This window comes from Pinus tabuliformis, chromosome 1_1, assembly GCF_031772625.1.
Source record: "Pinus tabuliformis cultivar Carrire ecotype Pingquan chromosome 1_1, CPIR1, whole genome shotgun sequence".
Taxonomy (NCBI): Eukaryota; Viridiplantae; Streptophyta; class Pinopsida; order Pinales; family Pinaceae; genus Pinus; species Pinus tabuliformis.
The window spans coordinates 733,054,650-733,079,657 of NC_142297.1; the positions used below are offsets into that span (position 1 = coordinate 733,054,650).

Consider the following 25,008-nt stretch of genomic DNA (forward strand, 5'->3'; position numbering starts at 1 on the left):
GTCCATTCAAGCTCAGATTTTTCGGTGGAGACAAGACAAGACGTAGAGAAGCAGCCGCAACCTAGAAAAGCAAGGAAGACAAGTTTGTGGAATTATTCTTGGGTTAAATAGTCTCCCACATGTTCGAGCTAGGAGCAAAGAAGTTGTCATGGTCGAAGTTGTTGTAGTTTCCATGGTCAAAGCTGCCGTAGTTGCCGTGGTCGAAGCTATCGTAGTTGCCGTGGTCGATGTTGCCGTAGTTGCCATGGTTGAAGTTGCTGTAGTTGTCATGGTCGCAATTGTTGTAGTTGAAGCTACCATAGTTGTCATGGTTGAAGCTACGATGGTCGAAGTTTCCATAGTTGTCGTGGTCAAAGCTGTTGTAGTTGTCATGGTCGAAGTTGTCGCAGTTGCCATAGTTGTCGTGGTTGAAGCTACCGTGGTCGAAGATGCCGTAGTTTCCGTGGTTGAAGCTATCGTGGTCGAATTTGTCATAGTTGTCTTGGTCGAAGTGTTGATTTATTGGGATTAGACAAATAGAGCTTGTTGAAGTCTTTTCTTGAGAATAGAGTAGTGCAGAGTTGGAGAACTTTGTGAAGCAACATATTGAAGATTTGTGGAGATCATTGAATACCATGATGCATTGAAGCCATAATGAGGTAACCTTGGAGATTTTGTTTGGGTGACATGAAGAGCAGTGGCGATACCTTCTAAGAAGACAAGGTTGTCATTGATGATGTGACGTGGAGATTAAGGGAAGGCATAACTGAAGATTGACAAGGCTTGTTTAAGAAAACATTGGGAGCCGTGAAGTATAACCAAATACATCTTGACGAAGTAAAGTAAGGGTTGGAGCCCAAGAGGTTGGAGCCTCAAAAATACAAGGTTGGTGCCTTGGAGGATAGGGTTGGAGCCTTGGAGGACTAGAGTCCTCAAGAAACTAGGTTGGAGCCTAAACCAGACATAGGGTTGGAGCCCTTGAGGTTGGTGCCTCAAAATTGACAAGGTTGGAGCCTTGGAAGTCCAAGTCAGTGCTTGGCAAATACAGGTTGGAGCCTTGGAGATTGAAGATCGATGTCTTCATCTAGGGTTGGAGCCCTACATATATTGTATTTGATTTATTGTAAAGAAGAAATTAATAAAATCATTTATTCTTATTGTTCATTTTGTGTTCTAAATATAAGTGATCTAACTGGTAAAACAAACAATTGAAAAGAAATACTAATTCACCCCCCTCTTAGTGTTTCCAACAATTTGGAAATCCATTATAAAAGAGAAATACTTCAATTATTTGTCGATGTCTGAGTGGATAAAGAATGGGGAAAGGGCTCCAAGAATGATGTCCTATATTAGAGAGGCATGATGAAAATTGAAATATGGATGATTAACAATATCAGATGGGAAATCATAGTAGGTTGAGCTCAGATTGGATCTGATTTGGGGTTTTTTAGGGGACTATACAATGCTTATTCTGCTCATTCGACATATTCATAATATGGGAATTTACTATCTGAATCAAATTCTGGTGGCTCAAGCTCCTATTACTCTATGTCGTACTTGGCTCAGCTCACGAGATCTAGGCATTTACGGTGATCTTGCCGTATTTTGGGATAGATATGTCAATGATCTTTCCATGGACAATATATTTCTAAGGGATAAGGAGGACATTTTCATTTGGGATGGGAAGCTTAAGCATGGTATGGTACCCGTGAAGGAGGTTTATAACTTTACCACTCAGTCCCAACAAGTCACTAGCGATTAGGCATGGTTTAAAAATATTCAGTCATGGCAGATTCCACTTAACATTATTTGCTTTAGTTGGTTGGCAGGGAGAAATAAAATCCTAACATGTGACAATTTGTAGGAATTTACAGGGTAAGTTCCTCAGACAGAACACCAAAGGACACCGCTCACAAACAGATCACAGATCAATACACCAGTATTTTGACGTGGTTAAAACCCTCAAAGAGGGAAACAGTCCACGACCTGAGCCAACGCGCCCACTTCAGGAAATTTATTAATAAAAGAATGAAAATTTACATATGCTTATCTCATAGACGGATTACCCTACAAATGACTCTCCATGCGCTTTAAATAGAAATCATGAACCAATCAGGTGTTAAGCCACAGATTAAGTGTCGGTAATACCGAGGAGAGAATGAACCGTCGTATCACTACATATCGTGACCGTTGGATTGTAAGTTACAAAATGTACAAGGTAAAGAAACACACTTTACCTAACTCTATACTAGACCAAGTTGTACTTAACTATTCCCTGTGTGTCGGAATATCCTAACATCCCCCCTTAAGAACAACTTGGGATAAGATTGAAGGATTTACAAATATGACACAATAGGAGAAGGAAGGAGGCACTAGAGCCTATCCCCCCTTAGTGACAACTTCCTGAACTCCAACCATAAATCGAAGTTTAGTGAACTTCGCCTCTGTGAGAGCCTTTGTAAAGATGTCTGCAACTTGATCATCTTTTGAACAATATTGCACTTCAAGAACATGGTCATGAATGAGCTTTCCGATGAAGTGCATGTGCAGTTCAATGTGTTTGTTGTGCTGATGTTGGACTGGATCTTTGCATAGCTGAATGGCACTTTGATTATCACACCAAAGTGTAGTCGGATGCTGCTGCTGAAAGCCAAACTCTGACAGGATCTGACGAAGCCACAAGGCTTCCTTACTAGCTTCTACGGCACCACGATATTCTGCTTCTGCGGAAGAAAGAGAAATGGAACCTTGTTTCTTGCAAGCCCATGTAATAGGTCTTGAACCAAGAGTGAACACATAACCTGCATTAGACTTCCGATCATCAGGGTCACCAGCCCAAACAGAATCAATGAAACCAACCAATAGTGGAGATGCTTCGGCACTGTAATGAATCCCAAACTGAACTGTACCTTGAACATAACGAAGTATTATTTTAGCTGCTTTCCAATGAATTTCACGTGGGTTTTGCATAAATCGAGCAAAAAGGCCAACAACAAAGGAAAGGTCAGGACGAGTATGGGTTAGATACAAAAGTTTTCCTACAAGTTGACGGTATAAGGTAGCATCAACTTCAGGAGAAGTACAAGTGACTGAAAGTTTGACTCCAGACTGAAAGGGAGAAGGGGCTAGCTTATAGTCTTCCATGTGAAAGTGGCGTAGAATATCACAGGCATACTTGGACTGAGAAAGGGAAATACCTTCCTTGGATTGCAAGACTTGAAGGCCGAGAAAATAATGTAAGTGTCCTAAGTCTGTCATTTCAAACTTCCTTTTAAGGCTAGACTTCACATGGTTTATAAGGTTGGGATCACTACCAGTCAGGATAAGATCATCAACATAAAGAACAAAAATGATAAGAGACTTGCTCACTTTCTTGGTGTAGACAGTATTGTCAGAATGACACCTAGAGAAGCCAGATTCTAAAAGAAAGTTATCCATTTTGGCATACCAAGCTCTAGGAGCTTGCGTGAGACCATAAAGGGATTTCTTAAGCTGACATACAAGGCTGGAGTCTGTTTGTATAAAGCCAATAGGTTGTTCCATATAGATTTCTTCATGCAATTCCCCATGCAAGAAGGCGGATTTAACATCCATCTGATGGACTTCCCATTTGAAAGAGGCAGCAAGGGAAAGAACAAGGCGGATAGAGTTCATTTTGGCAACAGGGGAGAAGGTTTCAGTATAGTCAATGCCTTCAACTTGTGAGAAACCCTTAGCAACAAGACGAGCTTTATGTTTATCAACTTTCCCATCTGGTCCATACTTGGTTCTATAAACCCATTTGCATCTAACAAGTTTTCGTCCCTTTGGAAGAGGAACAAGATCCCATGTATCATTTGCCAATAATGAATGATATTCTTCATTCATAGCTGCTTCCCAATCTGGATGGCCTAAAGCTTCTGCAAAGGTGTCAGGATCATAATTCACTGAAGCTTGAGCCAATAAAGAAGAGGCTCTCTCGAACTGAGAACGTGTACGTCGCTGATTTGTAGGATCACCGGCAAGATCACCTGCTGCATCCCGAGTAGCACAGACCCATTTTGGAAGCTGAGGAGCTGAAGGAGGATCCTGAGAAGGTGGGGGAGGATTTTCATCCTCGCTTTCATCATCTGAAGAAGAAATATTTTCAAGAGTAGAAGAGATAGGGAGAGGTGGCACATCCGCCGAACTAGGCTCGCAGGCCGATATATTTTCATCAAACTTTACATCTCTTCTAATGATAACATTTTTGGACTTAAGTGGAATAAGTCTATATCCTTTGACATCTTCAGAATATCCAACAAAAATACATTTTTCACTCTTTGGTTCTAAAGCTTTATGTTTCTCATCTGGAATATGGGCGCATGCTTCACTTCCAAAAACAAGAAAGTTACTTACATCTGGCTTGATTGAGCTCCATGCTTCTTCTAGAGTGATATTCTTTAAAACCTTAGTAGGAGTGCGATTTATTATGTAATTTGCACAGTTAATTGCTTCTGCCCAATAATTAAGACTAAGTCCTTTAGATTGAAGCATACAATTAGCCATTTCCTTTAAGGTGTGATTCTTCCTTTCAGCTACACCATTTTGTTGTGGAGTATATGGAACAGTATGTTGCATTTGAATTCCATTCTCAGTGCAAAAGTTGATGAATGTGTTTTTAACATATTCTCCGCCATTATCAGATCTTAGCTTAAGAATTTGATGTCCAGATTGTTTTTCAACAAAAGCCTTAAAGGCCAAGAACATGTTAAATACTTCACTCTTGAGTTTTAAGAAGTATACCCAAGTGCGTCTGAAGAAATCATCAATGAAAGTTAAGAAATAATTGTAGCCAGAGAATGAAGCAACTGGAAGTGGACCACATAAATCACTATGCACGAGCTGTAAAGGGGCTGAGGCGTGCCAAGAGGCACGTTTTTCAAAACTGTCCCGATGATGTTTTTCGAGTACACATCCGGAACAAACACCATCTCTGCAAGATACCATGGGAAGACCTGTCACCATATTTTCTTTACATAGATTCTGAAGAGAGCGATAGTTTAAGTGACCAAATTGCTCATGCCAAAGTTTGCTCACTTCATCATTATGAGCAACAAATACTGAGGGAAGATTTGATGACCCAAAGTTGTGAAACTTATACAACCTTGTAGAATCGTCAGCAATGCCAATAGCTAAAATCTGTCTAGGATCTCTTAAGTCCTTAATTACAACATCGTGAGGTGAAAATTCAACGATTTTACCTTCACCTGAATGGGTTATCTGATATACAGATAGAAGGTTGCAGGATAAGGTTGGAACACATAATACATCATTAAACTGACCATTGTCTAGATGAACAGTTCCAGTCCCTACAACGCTAAGAGATCTATCATCACCAACATATATATTTTTGGTGTTACAATCATTTAAAGAAGAAAACATGGCTTTGTTTTTGGCCATGTGATAAGAAGCTCCAGAATCAATGAGCCACTCATGAGAATGAGAAGAAGAAGATACATTTAGTGCATAGCCAGATCGAGATGCTTGACAACCACATGCAGAAAGTGTCATTCCTGAAGATGAAGTTGAAGTTGAAGATTGATCCAAATGGATGTTATGCTTCTTCATTGCTGCTTCCAAGGCTTCCATCTTCTTAAAGCATTTGGATTCTAAGTGGCCATCTCGATTACAAAAGTTGCAATGTCTATCAGTCTTCTTCCCTTTGTTTTTATTTGTCTTATCATTTTGTTGAAATGATTTTTCATTTTGAGGCTGAAATTGCTTAGGACCCTTGTTTGGTTTAGGACCATTCTTTTTAGGATACAACTTCTTAGGATTCTTTGGATTTGGTTGCTGTTGGGCGGCTAATGCTTTCTTAGAAGAGTTTCCAAGATGAAGAAGACCAAGGTGTAAGAGTTTTTCTTGTTCTCTTATTATAGAATCACAAAAGGAATCAAAGGAAGGGGACTTGTAGGTTTGTCCTTGAGAAATGAAGGATTCTCTTGTAGAATGGAAGGTGAAAACAAACATAGAATAGGCTGGTCCCAACTTAGTAAGAATGGAGTAGATAAGGCTACTATCTTCTTTCTTAACCTTAACACCTTCCAAGAGAAGTCTAAGGGTCTTGAACTTGGACAAAAAATCTTCAATGCAAGAAAAATTATTAGAGTCCAATGTAAGCAATTCATTTTTAAGTTGATGGGATTTAAGTTCATTTTTAATTCCAAAGACTTTAGTAATTTGTTGCAGTGCTTCATCAGGAGTATCAAGTTCTGCAATATGGAATCTAAGATCTGGAGAAATAGACATCCCTATCAACCCACGTGCTTGGTCTTGCCTATTTTCCCATTTAGCCGCCTTATCTTCATCTTTCGATTTGGTCTCTTGGCCTGTGGCTATTCTGTAAAGACCTTTACTTCTAAGTAAATCCACAATATAGGACCACCATTGGAGGTAGTTAGTGTTATCAAGAATGACTTGGCATGGACTTTCCATTTTTAACAAAAACTGAAGTTGTAGATGCTGAAACTAAGTGTACCAATGGAAAGATCTCGAAAAATTAGGTCGTTTAAAAAAAAACGGTTCTGAAAACGGCTTCCGGATGAAGAAGTTATGGCTTTTTGAAAAAAAATTGATGAAGCCGCTGACGAAGTGCGGGAATGTGCAGAAATGAAAATTTCCGCCCCAAAAAAATGGAGACTTGAACCCAAGACCTCTACTCTCATAAATTAGCTTTGCACCAAGTGAGCTATACAAAAAGTTCGAGAGAGAGAGAGAGAGGGGGAGGGGGTTGATGCTTTGGGTTGCGTGCTTGCTTTGAGAAGGCTTTTTTTCCCTACAAAACAAAAAACACAAAACCCAACACGGACATACAAAAAAAAAACGAACCTTACGGCTCGAAGTTAGCTTTAGCCGAAAAACTAAATATTTTCAAAAATGAAGCTTGCTGCTCAAAGTTAGCTTTAGCCAGAAACTAAATATTTTCCTCAATGTTTCTGATTTTCCGAGATCACACTAAGGCGCAGCGGAAAAGAGCATACGCATGAGAAAAATCCTTCCTTTCTGTTTCTCATTTGCCCAGATCGCACAGAGTCGCAGGGCAAAGAGCATACGCAGAAATGAAAGGTATAGATCCGGTAATAAAAAAGCTAAATAAACCGAAACCGAAATAAACAGAGAGAAAATAACTGTAAACTGCAAATAAACACTGTATACCTCCAGATCTTAAAAATGACGCAGCTAGGGCTACCGGAAACCTTTATGCGTGAAACGAAAGGGGTTCCTCACTGGAATAGATGCTCCCAACACAACAGAGCAGTCCTCTCGGCCCGAAAGCAGTCAGAAACAGTAGATCTAGGAAACGGCAGTCGGATGCAGTTCTACCGGCTTCAGATTTGGATCACCAACGGACGCGACCCTCAAATAGCTCTGATACCATGTAGGAATTTACAGGGTAAGTTCCTCAGACGGAACACGAAAGGACACCGCTCACAAACAGATCACAGATCAATACACCAGTGTTTTGACGTGGTTAAAACCCTCAAAGAGGGAAACAGTCCACGGCCTGAGCCAACGCGGCCACTTCAGGCAATTTATTAATAAAAGAATGAAAATTTACATATGCTTCTCTCATAGACGGATTACCCTACAAATGACCCTCCATGCGCTTTAAATATAAATCATGGACCAATCGGGTGTTAAGCCACGGATCAAGTGTCAGTAATACCGAGGAGAGAATGAACCGTCGGATCACTACATATCGTGACCGTCGGATTGTAAGTTACAAAATGTACAAGGTAAAGAAACACACTTTACCTAACTCTATACTAGACCAAGTTGTACTTAACTATTTCCTATGTGTCGGAATATCCCAACACAATTTATGTTATCATGGGTTCATCGACCCAAGATGGTTCATCTTATGCAAGGGCGCCCATGAGGATTTGACCCACCTTCTACTCATATGCTTGATGGAGATTTCCATATGGTGATCTGTCTTGTCCATTTTGAAGATCAAAACAACTTGGTATTCTTCATCGGTGCCTACCTATATGAAGGATTGAAAGTATGGATAATAAAATATCATACATTGCCTATCTTTGTCATATGGAGAATATGGAAGTGCAGAAACAAGAGCATTTTCGAGGATCTTCATGTGGACATCAATTGGATTACTATAAATATTTGTTCTCGATTCAATGAGATTGGTCCTTGGGTTGGAAAGTGTTCGAAGCGATGCATCAAAATTGTTGAGATTAGATAGCGATATCTGGTCGATTTCTTCAATGGGGCCTGAAATAGGAACAAATGTGGGAGTGGTTCCTTCATTGTCATAAAACTTGGACACTTTTATCATTTTATCTGGATTAATGGTTTGGGAACTAACACGAGGGCGAGTGTTTTATTTTGTGGTAACTGGTTCTCCATCAAGGATAGAGATATATTTGGTGACTCAAAAGCAGTCATTCGATGGGTTGCTGACGAGATTTCCTTTAATCCCCCCACACTTTCTAGATGCACATGATAAAAAATTTGATTGGAATATTTGATATGTTGTCTTTTTCTCATATATTTCGGGTGCAAAATGGCATCACAGATGCATTATCAAAATGTGGCTATTGTGATCCTCCTAGAGAGATAAACTACAAGTGCATACATCAACAACTGCTATCATGGATTTGGACAATTTTTTTATACTTGATATAAATGGCAGGCATACTCTTTTGGTGCTCTTCTTATATAGTTATTTTATATAATATCTATATGTCTTTTAGGTTAATTGCACTTGTAGGTTGTATTTTTCTTATATATTCCGACACACATACACACACACACACACACACACACACACACACATATATATATTTTTTTAATGTACTTCACATTTTTTGTGTAGTAGGGTCCATCGAAAGTATTCAACATGGGTACTCCATGGATTCAAAATTAAATTCAACATCCAACGAATCCTCCCACTCGAAAGTTGAGTAAAGTCATAGGGAGTTGAAGATACAAGTTGAGGGATATTGATTAAATGCATTATTCACCGGGTCAGTTCAGTACATCATAAAAGTGCTTCATGGGAAGTACTCTGCCCGTGTTATTAAAAAAAACTTTCACAGAAAAATGGTGGATAATTTAAGTAACATTAAAATTATTTCTATAATTAAATTACAGATATTAAAAATAAAATCTATTTTTAATATATATATATATATATATATAAATATAATTTGGAGGTCTGATTTACGGTGCAAATATATTTTAAAATATATAATTTAATAATTTTATTTATTCATATAGAAAATGAAATGTGATGGAAAAGCCACTGGGGAGATTTATAATCCACAATTATTTTTTAACTTTATTTATAATTTTATTTATTTATTTTAGTTAGGCCGATAGGCCTTCCTTTGAAAGGGACTTTCGTCGTCCCTTTGTTCCTCGTGCTGACACGTGGAGAGTTCTGCAATCGCGTTATGTGCTGACACGTGGAGAGTTCTGCGGCAAACAATTTTCGTATTACGCTTATTAGGCCGATAGGCCTTCCTTTGAAAGGGACTTTCGTCGTCCTTTTAATTCTCACGCTGACACCTGGCGGACTGGGCAATTTGCTTAGTATTTGTTCAGGCTTATTCTCATGCTGACACCTGGCGGAGTGGGCAATGTTTTTCGTATTTGTTCAGGGAAACGACTTAGCGGGTATATAGCGAGCAATTTGTTTGCGTATTTGTTCAGGAACTGACTTTTTACGACACCTCATTACCTGCGTATTACGGGAGTTCATGCTGCACGACCTAGCCATCGCAAAATAAGGGCAAGTGCCGTTACAGATCAGATCGAGGCCGAAAACCAGGAGGGCATGCTTCATCCTTTCTCCTTCTTGGTCCTGTGAAAATATTTTACGCGGCCTCGCCATGAGCTCTGTTCTTTCCGGTCCCTCAGACCTTTGATGCTAAATGCTGTGTCTTTAAAAGTTTGAAATCTCTGGTTTATCTGTGCGTGTATTTCTGAGCTCATATTCTTCTCAACATTCATCAGATAGATTTAATATCTTGTTTGAATTGAACTTCAGGTTCAATGCAAACACTTTTCTGGAGAGGATTCGGAACAGTCGTGTGGTGTTTGTAGGGGATTCCATTGGAAGGAACCAGTGGGAGTCTCTGATTTGCATGCTATCCGAAGCAATCCCGAACAAGTCCCGGATTTACGAAGTCCACGGAAATCCCATCACAAAGCACAAGGGATTTCTGTCCTTCAAATTTGAAGATTATAATTGTACAGTAGAATATTACATGTCACCGTTTTTGGTTTTCCAGGGCCGCCCGCCTAGGGGAGCTCCTCCTGAGGTTCGAACCACGCTTAAAGTCAATGCCATGGATTATACTTCACATCTTTGGTCTAATGTAGATGTGCTCATCTTCAACACAGGACACTGGTGGAACTATGAGAAGACAATAAGAGGGTATGCATGGTTTTTTGGTCTTTAGTTTTTGAGAGAAGAAACTATGTCAGTTTGAGGGGATTGGAATATTTTGATAGAAGTTTTTTGCAGGGGTTGTTATTTCCAGGAGGGCAATACTGTGGACATGAAGATGGATGTCGAAACTGGACTTAGGAGAGCAATGAAGACATGGCCTCGCCATGAGCTCTGTTCTTTCCGGTCCCTCAGACCTTTGATGCTAAATGTTGTGTCTTTAAAAGTTTGAAATCTCTGGTTTATCTGTGCGTGTATTTCTGAGCTCATATTCTTCTCAACATTCATCAGATAGATTTAATATCTTGTTTGAATTGAACTTTAGGTTCAATGCAAACACTTTTCTGGAGAGGATTCGGAACAGTCGTGTGGTGTTTGTAGGGGATTCCATTGGAAGGAACCAGTGGGAGTCTCTGATTTGCATGCTATCCGGAGCAATCCCGAACAAGTCCCGGATTTACGAAGTCCACGGAAATCCCATCACAAAGCACAAGGGATTTATGTCCTTCAAATTTGAAGATTATAATTGTACAATAGAATATTACATGTCACCGTTTTTGGTTTTCCAGGGCCGCCCGCCTAGGGGAGCTCCTCTTGAGGTTCGAACCACGCTTAAAGTCAATGCCATGGATTATACTTCACATCTTTGGTCTAATGTAGATGTGCTCATCTTCAACACAGGACACTGGTGGAACTATGAGAAGACAATAAGAGGGTATGCATGGTTTTTTGGTCTTTAGTTTTTGAGAGAAGAAACTATGTCAGTTTGAGGGGATTGGAATATTTTGATAGAAGTTTTTTGCAGGGGTTGTTATTTCCAGGAGGGCAATACTGTGGACATGAAGATGGATGTCGAAACTGGACTTAGGAGAGCAATGAAGACATGGGTTCAATGGGTCCTCCAGCATGCCAAATCTGAGAAAACCCATGTGTTCTTGCGCAGTTATTCTCCTGTTCACTTCAGGTAGTTTTGGCTTCACTGGTCTAAACTTAGAGAAATGATTTATTCATAAAATTTGCTGGCAAATGCTTTCAGTTCAGAAGATGGAGAATGTATGTAATGGACATGAAAAAGGATTCGGAACAGTCGTGTGGTGTTTGTAGGGGATTCCATTGGAAGGAACCAGTGGGAGTCTCTGATTTGCATGCTATCCGGAGCAATCCCGAACAAGTCCCGGATTTACGAAGTCCACGGAAATCCCATCACAAAGCACAAGGGATTTCTGTCCTTCAAATTTGAAGATTATAATTGTACAGTAGAATATTACATGTCACCGTTTTTTGTTTTCCAGGGCCGCCCGCCTAGGGGAGCTCCTCCTGAGGTTCGAACCACGCTTAAAGTCAATGCCATGGATTATACTTCACATCTTTGGTCTAATGTAGATGTGCTCATTTTCAACACAGGACACTGGTGGAACTATGAGAAGACAATAAGAGGGTATGCATGGTTTTTTGGTCTTTAGTTTTTGAGAGAAGAAACTATGTCAGTTTGAGGGGATTGGAATATTTTGATAGAAGTTTTTTGCAGGGGTTGTTATTTCCAGGAGGGAAATACTGTGGACATGAAGATGGATGTCGAAACTGGACTAAGGAGAGCAATGAAGACATGGGTTCAATGGGTCCTCCAGCATGCCAAATCTGAGAAAACCCATGTGTTCTTGCGCAGTTATTCTCCTGTTCACTTCAGGTAGTTTTGGCTTCACTGGTCTAAACTTAGAGAAATGATTTATTCATAAAATTTGCTGGCAAATGCTTTCAGTTCAGAAGATGGAGAATGTATGTAATGGACATGAAAAAGGAAATTAAAACCATTCTTCTATGTAATATTTTGATTTTGATTTTGAGCTGGTGAAACTCAGGGCACAAACACTACACCATGCTTTCCTCTTAAATGGTAGGATTTGATGACTTTCAAGGCTACTTGTATTGCAAAGCTGAATCTCTGACATCAAGTGTCTTGTTTGACATCTTTAAATGCAGAGGAGGGTCATGGAATACTGGAGGGCAGTGTCATAAGGAAACTCGGGCAGAGGTAAATTCTACTTGGTTTCAAAGGGAGCTAGTAAGTAATCAAATCATGTCTGAAGCAATCAAACAACTCAGTGGCAAGAAGAATGCTCAGTTATTGAACATAACATACTTAACAGAATTCAGGAAGGATGGTCATCCCTCATTGTATTATTTAGGGGAAGGAAAAGGAACAGCTCTGATGTACAGGCAAGATTGCAGCCATTGGTGTCTACCTGGGGTGCCAGACACATGGAATAATCTTCTTTACGCCTACTTACTTGCAAGTGGGTATGCAATAGATAGAAGCACAGGGGTCAGCAAGGGATAGCATCAACAAGTAATCTACTTGTTTGGATGTAAAATTTGTTTCCTCAATACCATTTCCTACAAAATGGGAGGTGGATTGTTGAATTGGTTGATACATAAACAACAGGAAGACCTGCTGAAAAGAAGAGTTTGTTATATGTTCTTAGCATATACCCCCTGAACCAGGGCTGAGATGGTATTTTTTTGGAGAAATTAATAAGTTGCCGGAATGGTAGAATGGGAAACCATGACCTTTTTGTCAGTAGAACATCATGGCCCATAGTGCAATCTATGCTTAAAGTTGGGTCGCATTCTCATATATCATGCGTTGTATGTATCATAGCTCGAGAGCATGTGCTTATGAAGCAGGAACCTTTTTCTTTTGTTGCCACTCATGGTTTTTGCTTGTTGCAACCTCTTGTATCTCATAAATAAATTAGTTGTTTTTGTATGATATGCATTCTATTTTGAGAATAGCTGGAGTCTCGACACAGCGGGTTGTTTAACAGTATGTTCTTGCATCATGCCTTCAGATGAAGTCTGTTGAAGTCTGTTGTCCACTGCTCTTAATTGAATGGTAAGTTGGTATTGATCAAGTTACAATTCTTGTTTCTATTCTTGTTTCTGAAAAAAGCTTGAATTCCAAACTAGAAACATATCCAAGTATCCAAATTTGTATAACAAACTTAGGATGTGTAAACACTAGAGCTGTGCATATTACATAAACTTGTTAGGTTGCTATCTATATATAACTCCCAGTTCAATGTAAGGACCTCCAAGCAATTATATTTGATCAATCAATTAACACTGAGAAATGAATTTCCATATAATTGATAATACTCTTAGTGTTGGACACCAGATACTGAAGTGCAGAGATGGACCTGAGGGTATGTTAAGGGTTAACTGAATCTGAGCAATTGAAATGTGCCATTCAATATACTTAAAATGGATATGCAATAGGTTTTTGGCTGAAATAATTTTAGTCTCATGCCTTGTGGATGTTTTATTTGTGGTTGTTATTAATGTAGTTTATTATAATAAGATATTCAATAATGCACAAAACTTGGCGGGCAAAATTTATTGCACATCTCACGCTCTGTATCTCTGTGTTTTCTCGAAGAGATGAATATATAATAAAGAAATAAGAGAATCACAAGTCTGATTGTTGACATTTTTTATTATTACCAAATCTTACATTAGTATTCTGCGTTAAACATAGATGTTTGTATGAGGTCTTGGGCCTCAAATATACTTGACGAAGATGACACAGGCTGGGTTTTTAACTTTTGTTTCCTCTACAGTGCAAGATATTCAAGAGGGCAGTCTTTAATCAAATGGCTTGTCATTTGCTACAATTGCAAACACAGTTGGTATTTAGCCATAGGAATTCTCACTGAGGGTGTTGTTGCACATGTCATGTACTGTACATCTTTGTGTTTTGAACTTGTTATCAGCCATTAATAGTTATATTCACAAATTGATGAATGTAAAGAAATACAAGAAAGACGACTCTGGTTGTTGGCTTTTCTTTCTTTATACACCAAGCCATAGATTTGTATTGAATATAAATGTCTGCCTAAATGGATGCTTTCATGGGTTGCATATAGGTACAAGATGGCAGAGGATTGCGCAGATGATGACGATGATAAATCATCAATCAGTGAGCTACGAAAAGCGACTGAGGAGGAGCTCAATCTGCACAATTCCTTGGCTGAGGTACAATTACATACTATGTTTTGCTGAGTTGTGCTTTTCTCTAAGATCAAATCATTATGTGTAGCTTCTGTTACATAAGCTTCCATATATCTAGTGCGATGCCTTGTATCTGAAGTTAAATGTGACTTTATGAGTTAATTGGTAGTTGGATTCTGTGCTAGCTCAATGTGGTTTCCAGCAGGCAAAACGTTTTTAAACTAATTCCCCTCTCTTTAGGGTCGGTAGTCAGCCAGAAAAAATAATCTGAATTGTATTCCATGCTTAAGACTACTTTAAGAACAGAGATTTGTGTTTTATTTTCGTGTCAACCCTTTCTTTAATATATATCTATATGTGCCCTCTTCCAGGAAGCAATGTTTTAACTTTTGCCCAATTATTAGTAATGAAATTAGTTTTGTGAGTTTAAAAAAAATTATGTTCTGGACTTGCATGTTTTGTAATGTTATGTTGTTTAATTTGAAAGATGGAATTTTCTCTGAAGCTTAGAGTCTTCATGCTTTGGCTTGATAAACATGACAAAAATTGTTCGCAAAATCTTTTTAGATTATTGTCTGAAACTTACACTCCTCATGTTTTGGCAAGATGAAAGTGACAACAAGTTTTTCTAGATTGCAGCATGCAAAAGCACATCTGAATGAAAGGGTTCTGCTAGAAGGAAAAAACAAAATTTCATTGAGAGTTTAAGAAAAACTTGATTCCCTTGAGTGTAGTTGGAAACCTTTATTGGATGTTGAGAGTTTTCCCACAGAAACTGGGATCACAGGGAAATTGGGAAAGAGACCACAGCTTCTTCAGCGATCTCCCATCCACCAACCCTCTGATAAATCCAGTGCTCTCATATATATGTGTGTGTGTTTTGTGCCATACATGAACTCTTAAGAAATTTCAAAAACCTTCACCTAATGCAATCCTCCAGGTTTTTCAAGACACCAAAGAAAACTACTTACGATCAGTTTCTTAAACATGGAAATTTTACAACACACTGCTTCCAAAACAACCATCCAAAAGGTCATTACTATAATAGCTTGATTAGAAATAGATTGAATGAGAAGGTCCAGATGGGGTATTCAATCATCTCCATCCATCTGTTCTGCATCCTCAGTGCTTACTTGGACAATATATCAGCCTTCATATTTATCCCTTGCAGACATGCTGAAAAGATAATGACATGGAATTTTTCCTTGCTTCTCTGATTCCATCCAATGATGGGCCAGCTGCAAATTTTCCTGATTAAAATTTCCATTTGACCTCTCTGCAATGTGTTTGGAATCTCTTATCACCTGTAGACAATTTAAACCTTTCTCTATTGCTATTTTCAGAATCTACCAAAAAGCATAAAGTTATGCTCTGTTGTTTGATCCATCTCCTACAGATCTGCTTTGAAACTGATCTCGTAATTGTCTCTTAAAGTAATGCCTCATGATCCACAATAGCTGGGATTACCTTGACAAGCCTCGTTGAAATAACTCCACACTATTGTTATATATATATCTGGGGATCTTAGTATTATTTGTTTCTTTTCCTTTAAAGGTGGTTGTGTCCCTTAATATGCATATCTATTCTTGTGTCAAACTTGATTAATAATAACATCTTTGTTTTGAATTCTTTTCATTTCTTGCTGGCCAAATAGCTTAAGTCACTGTACAAGGACAGTCTGATGCCCACATGCAGTTAATACAGATCATCATTTCATGTTGGTTTTCATTTGTTAGTAGCCAAATCATTTCTCTTACAATATGATTGTAATATCTTTTGTTTCTCTTCTGTGGGAAATTTTGTACAGGAGTTCAAACAATGTATATAAATAGAAAGATGCAGAAAATGACAGTCAAATTTTGTACTCAGAATTATGACAAGAAAGCCCCTGCTGGGTTTGTGAGGAAAGAGCTTCAACACCAGTTCTTTCTCCAACCGCCAAGATGATCAGTACGCTACTAACATGTTTAGTGAAGAATTTCTGCTATTCTCTTGTAATCTATAGGCCCCCAAAGCTCCTCATAGATGAGAATATTTGCAGGATGTTAATATTGTTGTAAGTTTGTAGTAGTTGTGGAATGACTTACTTTTGTGCTGCTTCTCATCTTCAACAACAAGAGTTTCTATGGTGAATAAGCAGAATCCATGTCCTGCCTTGTGAAGCAGCTCTCCACTGTGATAACGTTCTTTGTAATGTCTCTGATAAATCCTTTAGACTTCTATTTCATTCTGTAATATGATGGGATTCACTCTACAAGATTAGGGGATTCACTCTACAGAGTCCATGTCATACCTTCTGAATCAACTCTCCACTTATGCTAATTTTCTCTGTAATGACCCTAATAAATCCTATATAATGAGATTTCATTTTGTAATATGATGGGATTTCACTCTACAAGATTGGTTTCAGTTTTACTTGTATTGTGGTATAATGAGATTTCATTTTGTAATATGATGGCATTTCACTCTACAAGATTGGTTCTCAGTTTTACTTGTAATAGGATGGGATTTCATTCTGTAATATCATGGGATTTCCCTCTGCAATATTTGCTACTAAATTTTACAATTCCAAATTAATAATCCTATCGACCTCTCTTTGTACCTTTTGGGACAATTGCTAGTTTTTAATATTTTTCAGCGGGCATTCTGCTTGTCGTGGTCTCAACCGAGAATCTTTGCAGCCGCGCGAGTTTTATTGCCGGGATCTCGTGTGTAGAAATTTGGCGTTTATTTACTAAATCGTTGCATGAGAGTTAAATCCGTCAGTTTTGAACTCGAAATCTACCAATGCTCACCATAGAATGACAGTTAAATCCGTCAGTTTTGAACTCCAAATCTACCAATGCTCTCCATAAAAGAAAACAGTAAGCAAGGAAAAGCTTAAAAGGCTACCAGATGTATTTCTTAAGAAGTCTAGCCAAAGCGTTTTCTGCAAACTCATCGTGTCTAGCAGAATGGAGCTTACAGGTGGCTAAAAACTGAACTTTAACGGGATTGTTCGCTAAACGTAGCTCAAGCTTTGCCGAATGAGAGAAGGCATAGCCAAAGCATTTTCTACAAATTCATCAAAGTCTAGCAGAATGATTACAGGTCGCTAAACACTGAACTTTAATAGGATTCTAGCTCAAACCTTGCTGAATCAGAGAATGCCTCACTCGTCCGTGGCATACACCATAATCTGACGAAAATCTTGCAGTTCTTGACAGACGAAAACTTTAATCTAATTAGCGGAGCTCTAGCTGAATCAGAGAACGCCTCACTCGTGCGTGGCATACACCATAATCTGACAAAAATCTTGCAGTTCTTGACAGACGAAAACTTTAATCTAATTAGCGGAGCTCTAGAGATGCCATATAGGTAAAACAACGAAAAATCCTAAAGACAAAGCATAAGAGCTTGCCAATGTTTTAATTAATATCTCAAATCCCGGGCGTGCAAAGATTGGACTCTAAGTCTCGAAAATTTGTCCAGCACAAATATCGAACCCCTCTGACTCCTTCCAATGGCCGACAACGCGTAAGCTATCGCCATCCCTGAACCGATCTTTGCCGGTATTTTTCCTGTCCAGATCAAAGCCTTTCGTGGATGCACAATACCAGCATTAAATGTAGCATTAAGGTCTCCGACATTAATAATAACCGCGTCACTGAATTAGTGCTCCAAATACAACACAAGCTTTCCAAATTTAATAGTAACCGCACCATGGAATTGGTGCTCCCAACACAGCACAAAGAGTAGTGCTCCGTTGTAAATGTAATTGGACCGATTCTGACAGTACCGAAGAACCAGTAGACGATCTCCACGTATTTTGTCGGTTTCGAACCAGCGACCGAGGCTGCCGAACCTGGGAGATGTTTGAGGTCTATTTCCCACCGGATTGCGTGAAACTTGAAAGTACAAGGGCATCTTCACAACCGACGCGATTCGATCAGGATACCTCCATAATTTACTGGCAATTACTTTTAGCAAACAAATTTCGGCATCGAGTACATTTTTCTTCCGCCAAACGTGTCCTTTCAAGTGGATTCAGCAGAACATCGTTATCAGGCATATTTAACATTTTTTTTTTCTCAAAAGGAAAGTTACTGGTCAGATATAATCAAATTTAATAAGTTTTCCCTCAAAAGTAAGATTATTTGTTAGTTAATGGTAATTAAATATATATAATAATAACATCATTTTAATGATCAAATTATACAATATTCATGGAATTCTGATGATGCCAAAACAAAAAATCAAAAAATGTTGTTATCAACGTTAATATTAAATTTAAAACTTCGTTCAAATTTCGAATTGATAGTCTATAACTTTTATAAAGAAAATACAAAAATCTAAGTTCAATTTAAAACTTTGATCAAATTTTAATGGATGGTTGATAATTTTTATAAAGAAAATACAAAAATATATTTTAATAAAATAAGGTTAATCAGTTTACTTTATTTATATTGATGATGGGTTTATTTTGGAATAAAATTTTCAAAATTTAATTTAATTATTAAATATTTATTGAATGAATAATAAAGATTTTATTTTTACATAACAATTTAAAATATTTTTATAAATAATAATAAATTAAAAAATTGAGATGTATTTCTAAAGTAGTTATGTTTTTTTTTAATTAAATTTATTAATTAAAAAAAACATATCATATGAATATGTGTTATATTTTTTGGGATATGTAATATGAGTAAGCAATGTTATTGGCCCATAATATTATCACATAGTTTATTATGGGTTAAGAATCTCCATAATAAAGTGAAAGTAAGTCTCAATGGTAAGAACCAAGTTACATAATTTTTTAAAGGATATATGTTTAACCTATGTATTGATTCTGTTAATAATTAATAATAAAATAATAATTTAAAATAAAGTTATAATTTAGTTGGTTTTTATGATTTCTTTGAATCTTTGTAATGTGATATCTATCATGACATAAGTGTTTTGATGCATGTGAATATTTACCAACTAACTAATCCATCTATAAAAATCTACTCATATCAACATTAATACACTTCAATTTCTAAATATTGTAAATTATATAAAAATAAACATTTGTTTTTTAATTAAAGCACTTTGTATTACCAAAATAACTCAAAATTGCATAGTTGTTCTCACCAGACCACCAAGAAGATTTTTGTTAACTCCTGAGGATATAGGAGGATTCATACTTCTCTACTAATCCCATAATACACAAGATATCAACTAGCTAATCCGAAAATACAAAAACCCCTCGTACAAGCGACCCATTACAGAGCATAACAAAATACCAGATATACTATTAGAGATAAACACCATTAAGAATCAAAAGAAGAGATGGGAGTAGGGACCTTGGCACTCAATCCAGGATGAGCATCAATGTCTGTATCGTAATGTAGTTGTCCTTCCACATCAACTAGTCTTGAGTCAAGCTTGTCCAGATATTCCCATAGTTATTAATGATCAAGGTCTGCTTTCCGAAACAATGAAGACCTTTTTAATGACCAAAAATCTCAGGGATCAAGTTCTTGCCCAAAGCATGAATAGGGCTCGGATATGGACAATAATAGTGAAAATGAGTTCTTTGGATGTTTCTATGCTGAAGGAGTTGAGCAGAGAAGGGGAAGAACTGTTCCGCTCAAACTCTAGGGAGCTTTTGGACAATAAAGCTAACTCTACCAGGAACAAGACAAGTGAGTTGGGATCTCAGCTTGATACTTTTCCAACTACACCTATTACAACAACTCCTCCAACTCCGATCACAACCACACCCACAACACCAATAGGAATAACTCCTCCTCCAACAACAATCACACCAACAACCCCTACCACCCCAACAGTTACCCCTTACACCCCTCCCTCAACATCTACCACAACAACACTGACAACCAGCTCAGCCAAAGTTGGTGTGTAGCAAAGCCTGGTACCCCTGATTCAAGCTTGCAGGTTGCTCTGGACTATGCTTGCGGGCTTGGAGGTGCAGACTGTACAGCAATTCAACAAAGTGGCACGTGCTATAACACAGATACTGTTTTTTTTCATGCTTGCTATGCTTTTGACAGCTACTACAAGAAGAATGGCATGGCCCCTGGTACTTGTGACTTTGCCGGCAATGCAATTGTGACTACTCAAGATCCAAGTAAGCTATATGCCCTTATGCGAAGTTTGTTTTTTGCCCCCTGTTTTTCTTTTCATTGTATTTCTCAGTTTATATGGATTCCTATGGTCGTGTGGTGACGATAAACGTTTTATCCACTTTTACATAGTTTGTTGTCTGCTTGTTTTGTTTCACTGCGTCAACTTCTTGGATACCTTCCGCTGAGTCTCATCTTTACATTGTGTTAGATGATAGTTGAGTTGCATGCTTATGATTCATCTACCCACTTCCATGCCTGGTTGAGCTCATCTGAATGCAAAGACATCCTCCGCTGATATACATTTTCCCATTGTAGGTTCCACCATGATAAGTAAGTGACATGATTATAGACCCATTTCCTGCCTGTTTTCTGCCTTGAAACTGCATGCAACCTTCAAATGTAAACACTCGTTATGGATAACTTGTATTGTTCAAGATATTTCCTTTTGGTTTAATGATGGAACTGTGTGATGTATTAAGAGAGAGTTATATTTGTAGGCAATCTGCTCTTCTGCATGCAACATAACTTTCATTTATGCCTGGATATATTGCATATTATTTTTTTCTTTATTGATTTTGTTATGAGAAGCTAAGGGTATGCATACTAAGTGTCCTTTATACCCACTTTGTCTTCTGCAAATTTTACTGTTCCAGTTTATATGAATATAAAAGACGTTTTTGTTTTTTGTGCACCGTTTTGGTTCTGCTAGATTCAAGATATTTCACTGTGATTAATATGCTTGACATTATACATTTTCAAAAATCTTCCCTTAATGGGTTAACATGATATACAAATTGAGGCTTGAAATTGTATGAGACTGGAGAATGCATTGCACTCATGCAAATCTTCCTTTACGGATTTTGTGATGACAGGTACTGGGACATGCACATTTCCACAAAGGTATATACTAAGGAACTGCATTCCTCCTCCTATCTTTTGTTCATTTTTCTGTTCTACAATAAGTACTTTTTCAAGTTTTCATACAGAATTGAGAATCAAGATTTACTGGATTTTTGATATATTTTATGTTATATCTCAGCTTATAGTTTTGTAGCATTCTGATTTTTCCAAATTACTTGCAGCAGTAGCAGTTCATCACTTCTTAATACAAGCATACCTGCATCTGGTGGCTTGGGTAGTACTAGTATTCCACCAACATCGAGCAATAATGGTGATGCAACATCCATATTCTTCTGTGTTCCTGTTTTCTTTGATTGTATCTATGATGGTCGCAAAACAGCTTTAGATGATATCGATCTCTATTGGGTGAATCGAGGAGAAACATCAAGATGTTTTAGTTGGAATAGCTAGTGTAGACAGAGAGCTAGAGGATGTACAGGAAAAACTCTCCAGAGTTCGATCCCATTTGTCCCAACATTTTTTTTGATGTAATGGGGGGAACGCTGGGAGAGACTTTGAAAATGGGTACACCAGTGCAGTTCAGGTAATTCTTTCACTTTGTAAGAAAGAGAGGTTAAATATAGTTGGTATGCAGGTTTCACTGGGACAAATTGGTGCCACATTTTTTAGTTCACTATCAAGTAAAAGCTTTACAAGAGCAAACAATTGTCCATTTTCTGCAGCGTCCTGATTTCATGCTATACTCCATAGTTTTCGGAATTAAGAATTTAATTAACAAACTTTGGCAGCAGAATAGCTCTGCAGTTGTCCTGCCTCATGAGTGTCTGAGGTGTGAGCACTATGTGGCAACAGCTATTTATTTCAGTTGCATCTTCCTGTGTGTTGGAACATTGTTGGTAGAAGCAAAAATGCTAGCAGCAGCCAGTTCTGAAGACCTAAATGCCTGTATCAATTAAAATCCAATAAATGATATAGTGTAGTAGATTTCTTCTAGGAGCTTCTTGGTATTCAAGCAAACAAAGTATATCATTATCACTGTTATTAAAATCCATCTTGTATTCAAAGCCATGCTCATCTTCTGGGGTCTGGATGTTGTTGTTTGGATGGATCAATCATCAAACAGTGTAATTGACAACTATGGAGATGTGGGCCTTGATAATAAAATTGTTTTAAAAGAATGGTATCTCATTCTCATCTTCTTGCTAACCTTCATTCAAATATTTATTTTAGCTGTCTTTTGCATTTTCCTGTGCGTTATCGGTGGGGATGTATTTTTCACTGGAACCAACAGCTATATCTAAATACCCAATTGCCTGGTCATATGTTGTTAACACAACATATTGGTAATAGTGCAGTAGTTTTTTCTTAATAGATATTGGCATTTAAGCAAAGAGTGTGGACTGGACACCACTTAGAAGCAGGCATGCATGCAATGGAGTGTTAATATGTAAATTGTGTGTGCAGGGGAGTGCCATTAAATTTCTGTTATGAACTCGTTGCGGTGGGAGATATTTTTATAAGAAAAATTGCAGCCTTGTTGGACAGTTCTTGCTTTATTTTTTCATTGCTTATACATGGATATTCAGCTCATACAAAAGGTTGTATCGATCTGGTTGGTATTGAGAGTACTTGGTTTCAGGTTGTATCGATCTGGTTGGTTTTCAGAGTACTGGGTCTCAGGCCTTTTGCAGTTTGGTTTGCCTTTCATAATTTTTATGATGTAGAACTTTTATTCTGTATTACGTAGAACTATCACTCTGCAAGTACAGTTTTACTATTAGCTTTGTAAATATTTTTCCTTAGCAATAGCTTATGGCTTGGACAAGAAGGGTGGAGAGGAAAATATTGTTGTTTTTGATCTTGGCGGTGGCACGTTTGATGTCAGTGTTCTGACTATTGACAACAGAGCTTTTGAGGTTTTGGCTACAAACGGTGATACCTATCTTGGAGGTACTCTGTCTAAACTCTGTCTGGCAGTTTTACATTATGAATTTGAATACGTGCACAGTTTTACATTATGAATTTGAATACGTGCATGGTGGTTATGATTGACTTTTTTGGTTGGCTTTCGAGCTTTGAACTTACCAGGATGTACACTAATATGTAGGTGAGGACTTTGACCAAAGGATAATGGAATATTTCATCAAATTGATCAAGAAAAAGCACGGACAGGATATTAGTAAGGATAGCAGAAATGAAATAAGACATTCAATGTGTTCCTTGTAATATGGATATAAACAAAACATCTAAAGAAAAGTAATTGCACAATGATCCACACCAAGAAAACAAGGTTTTCCACAAACCAATTAACTCTTCTAGAAAAATTCAAAAATTCCAATTAAATAGTCCTATCGGCGTCTCCTTGTAACTTTTGGGACAATTGCTAGTTATAGTAAATTCGGTTACTAATTATTATAAGATTCACTAATTTTAAAAGAAAAAAATATGGTTATAATATTTTTCCCAATTTTAAAATATAATTAAAATATTAAAATTTTGATTTTAAAATTATATATATATATAATAATAATCTATTTAAAATTATAAATATTGTTAAATTTAGGTTTTTGTGATCTATATCAAGTTTATTGAAAAATGTTTTTGGCAAAAATCACATCATAATTTATTTGTCACAAGTTTCGAACCAACAAGTGTGGTTTATCATCAGGACAAGTTGAAGAACTAGATCATGGCTACAGGTTAAATAGAGAGAGTAGATCATTCAACGGCTATATTTGACCAGAAAACGGTTATATTTGACCTTGCCTTCAGAAATACACGATGGCTCCTAGGAGTATTGAGGCGATGATTAATCTGGGCAAAAACTGGGATGATAGAGGAATCTCTGCATCTCTTAAGGAACACCATATCTGACTTCAACTTCGAAACCTACAAGCGTGCCCGTTCAAAATGATGAACCTTAGTCGCAGTGGCCCTTCCATGCAGGGATGTAATATCGCTGTTTTCTGGTCAAATATAGCAGTGAAATACCCGGTAGCCATGATCTCACACTTGTTGGTTTCGAAACAAGTCAACAAATAAATTATGATGTGATTTTCTCCAAAAACTCTTCTCAATAAACCATAAATATTATGAATTTATCATAACTTTTTTTAATCACAATCCAATATTCTTGAATTCTACCAGAGATTTTTGCGACCAATTTTTTATTGTTTTCAAATTTCAAAACTTATACAAATATTTTTGTTACTATTTTTTTTATAATTTTAAAATCACGAATGATATCTTTGAATTTTAGGACTTCAATTTAAAACTTAAAAAGTATTTATTATTAAAAACATTATTTATAATAATTTAAACTCAAGTTGGCAATCATATAAATATTATCAATTAAGAATTGAATTATTATTACTTCGAATATTAAATAAAATCTCAGAAATAATTGCATTTCCCCGTGCATAAACAACGACTAAACTTTATTGTTAGATCTGTTTACAATAATTTTGACTATCAATTATTTTTTCATAAAAGACATGTTTTAAACAGCAAGGCCCATCTCTTTTGGTTAGGGTTTTATTTTTTCGAACTCGTTCTCCATAGAACTCTGGAGAGTCGAGGGAGGGAGGGCTAATGAAGGCGAATCGAAGGTGC

At 37.4% G+C, this 25,008-nt stretch overlaps 2 protein-coding genes across 2 annotated transcripts; both read left to right on the plus strand.

Moving 5' to 3' along the window:
- Positions 1-148: 148 nt before the first annotated feature.
- Positions 149-11,435, plus strand: LOC149216038 (protein trichome berefringence-like 7). Its single transcript, XM_089389799.1, has 5 exons — positions 149-433; positions 9,915-10,402; positions 10,493-10,600; positions 10,740-11,129; positions 11,220-11,435. The coding sequence occupies exons 1-5, from the start codon at positions 149-151 to the stop codon at positions 11,380-11,382; spliced, it is 1,434 nt and encodes a 477-aa protein (XP_089245925.1). The 3' UTR covers positions 11,383-11,435.
- Positions 11,436-11,487: 52 nt separating this feature from the next.
- On the plus strand, positions 11,488-22,352 carry LOC149216039 (protein trichome birefringence-like 9; the record flags this gene model as incomplete). The annotated part of the gene is made up of 8 exons (XM_089389800.1): positions 11,488-11,852; positions 11,943-12,101; positions 12,395-12,712; positions 14,338-14,446; positions 20,345-20,537; positions 21,408-21,435; positions 21,618-21,801; positions 22,119-22,352. Coding segments are annotated over 8 exons (1,590 nt in total), but the record flags the coding sequence as incomplete, so codon positions are not given.
- Between the last annotated feature and the right edge of the window lie 2,656 nt (positions 22,353-25,008).

Excerpts from the sequence above, each read along its gene's own strand:
- LOC149216038 (XM_089389799.1), top strand. The coding sequence starts at position 149 with ATGGTCGAAGTTGTTGTAGTTTCCATGGTCAAAGCTGCCGTAGTTGCC. Across the intron at positions 10,601-10,739 it reads CATGAGCTCTGTTCTTTCCG|GTTCAATGCAAACACTTTTC; the intron begins GTCCCTCAGACC and ends ATTGAACTTTAG. Across the intron at positions 11,130-11,219 it reads TATGAGAAGACAATAAGAGG|GGGTTGTTATTTCCAGGAGG; the intron begins GTATGCATGGTT and ends AGTTTTTTGCAG.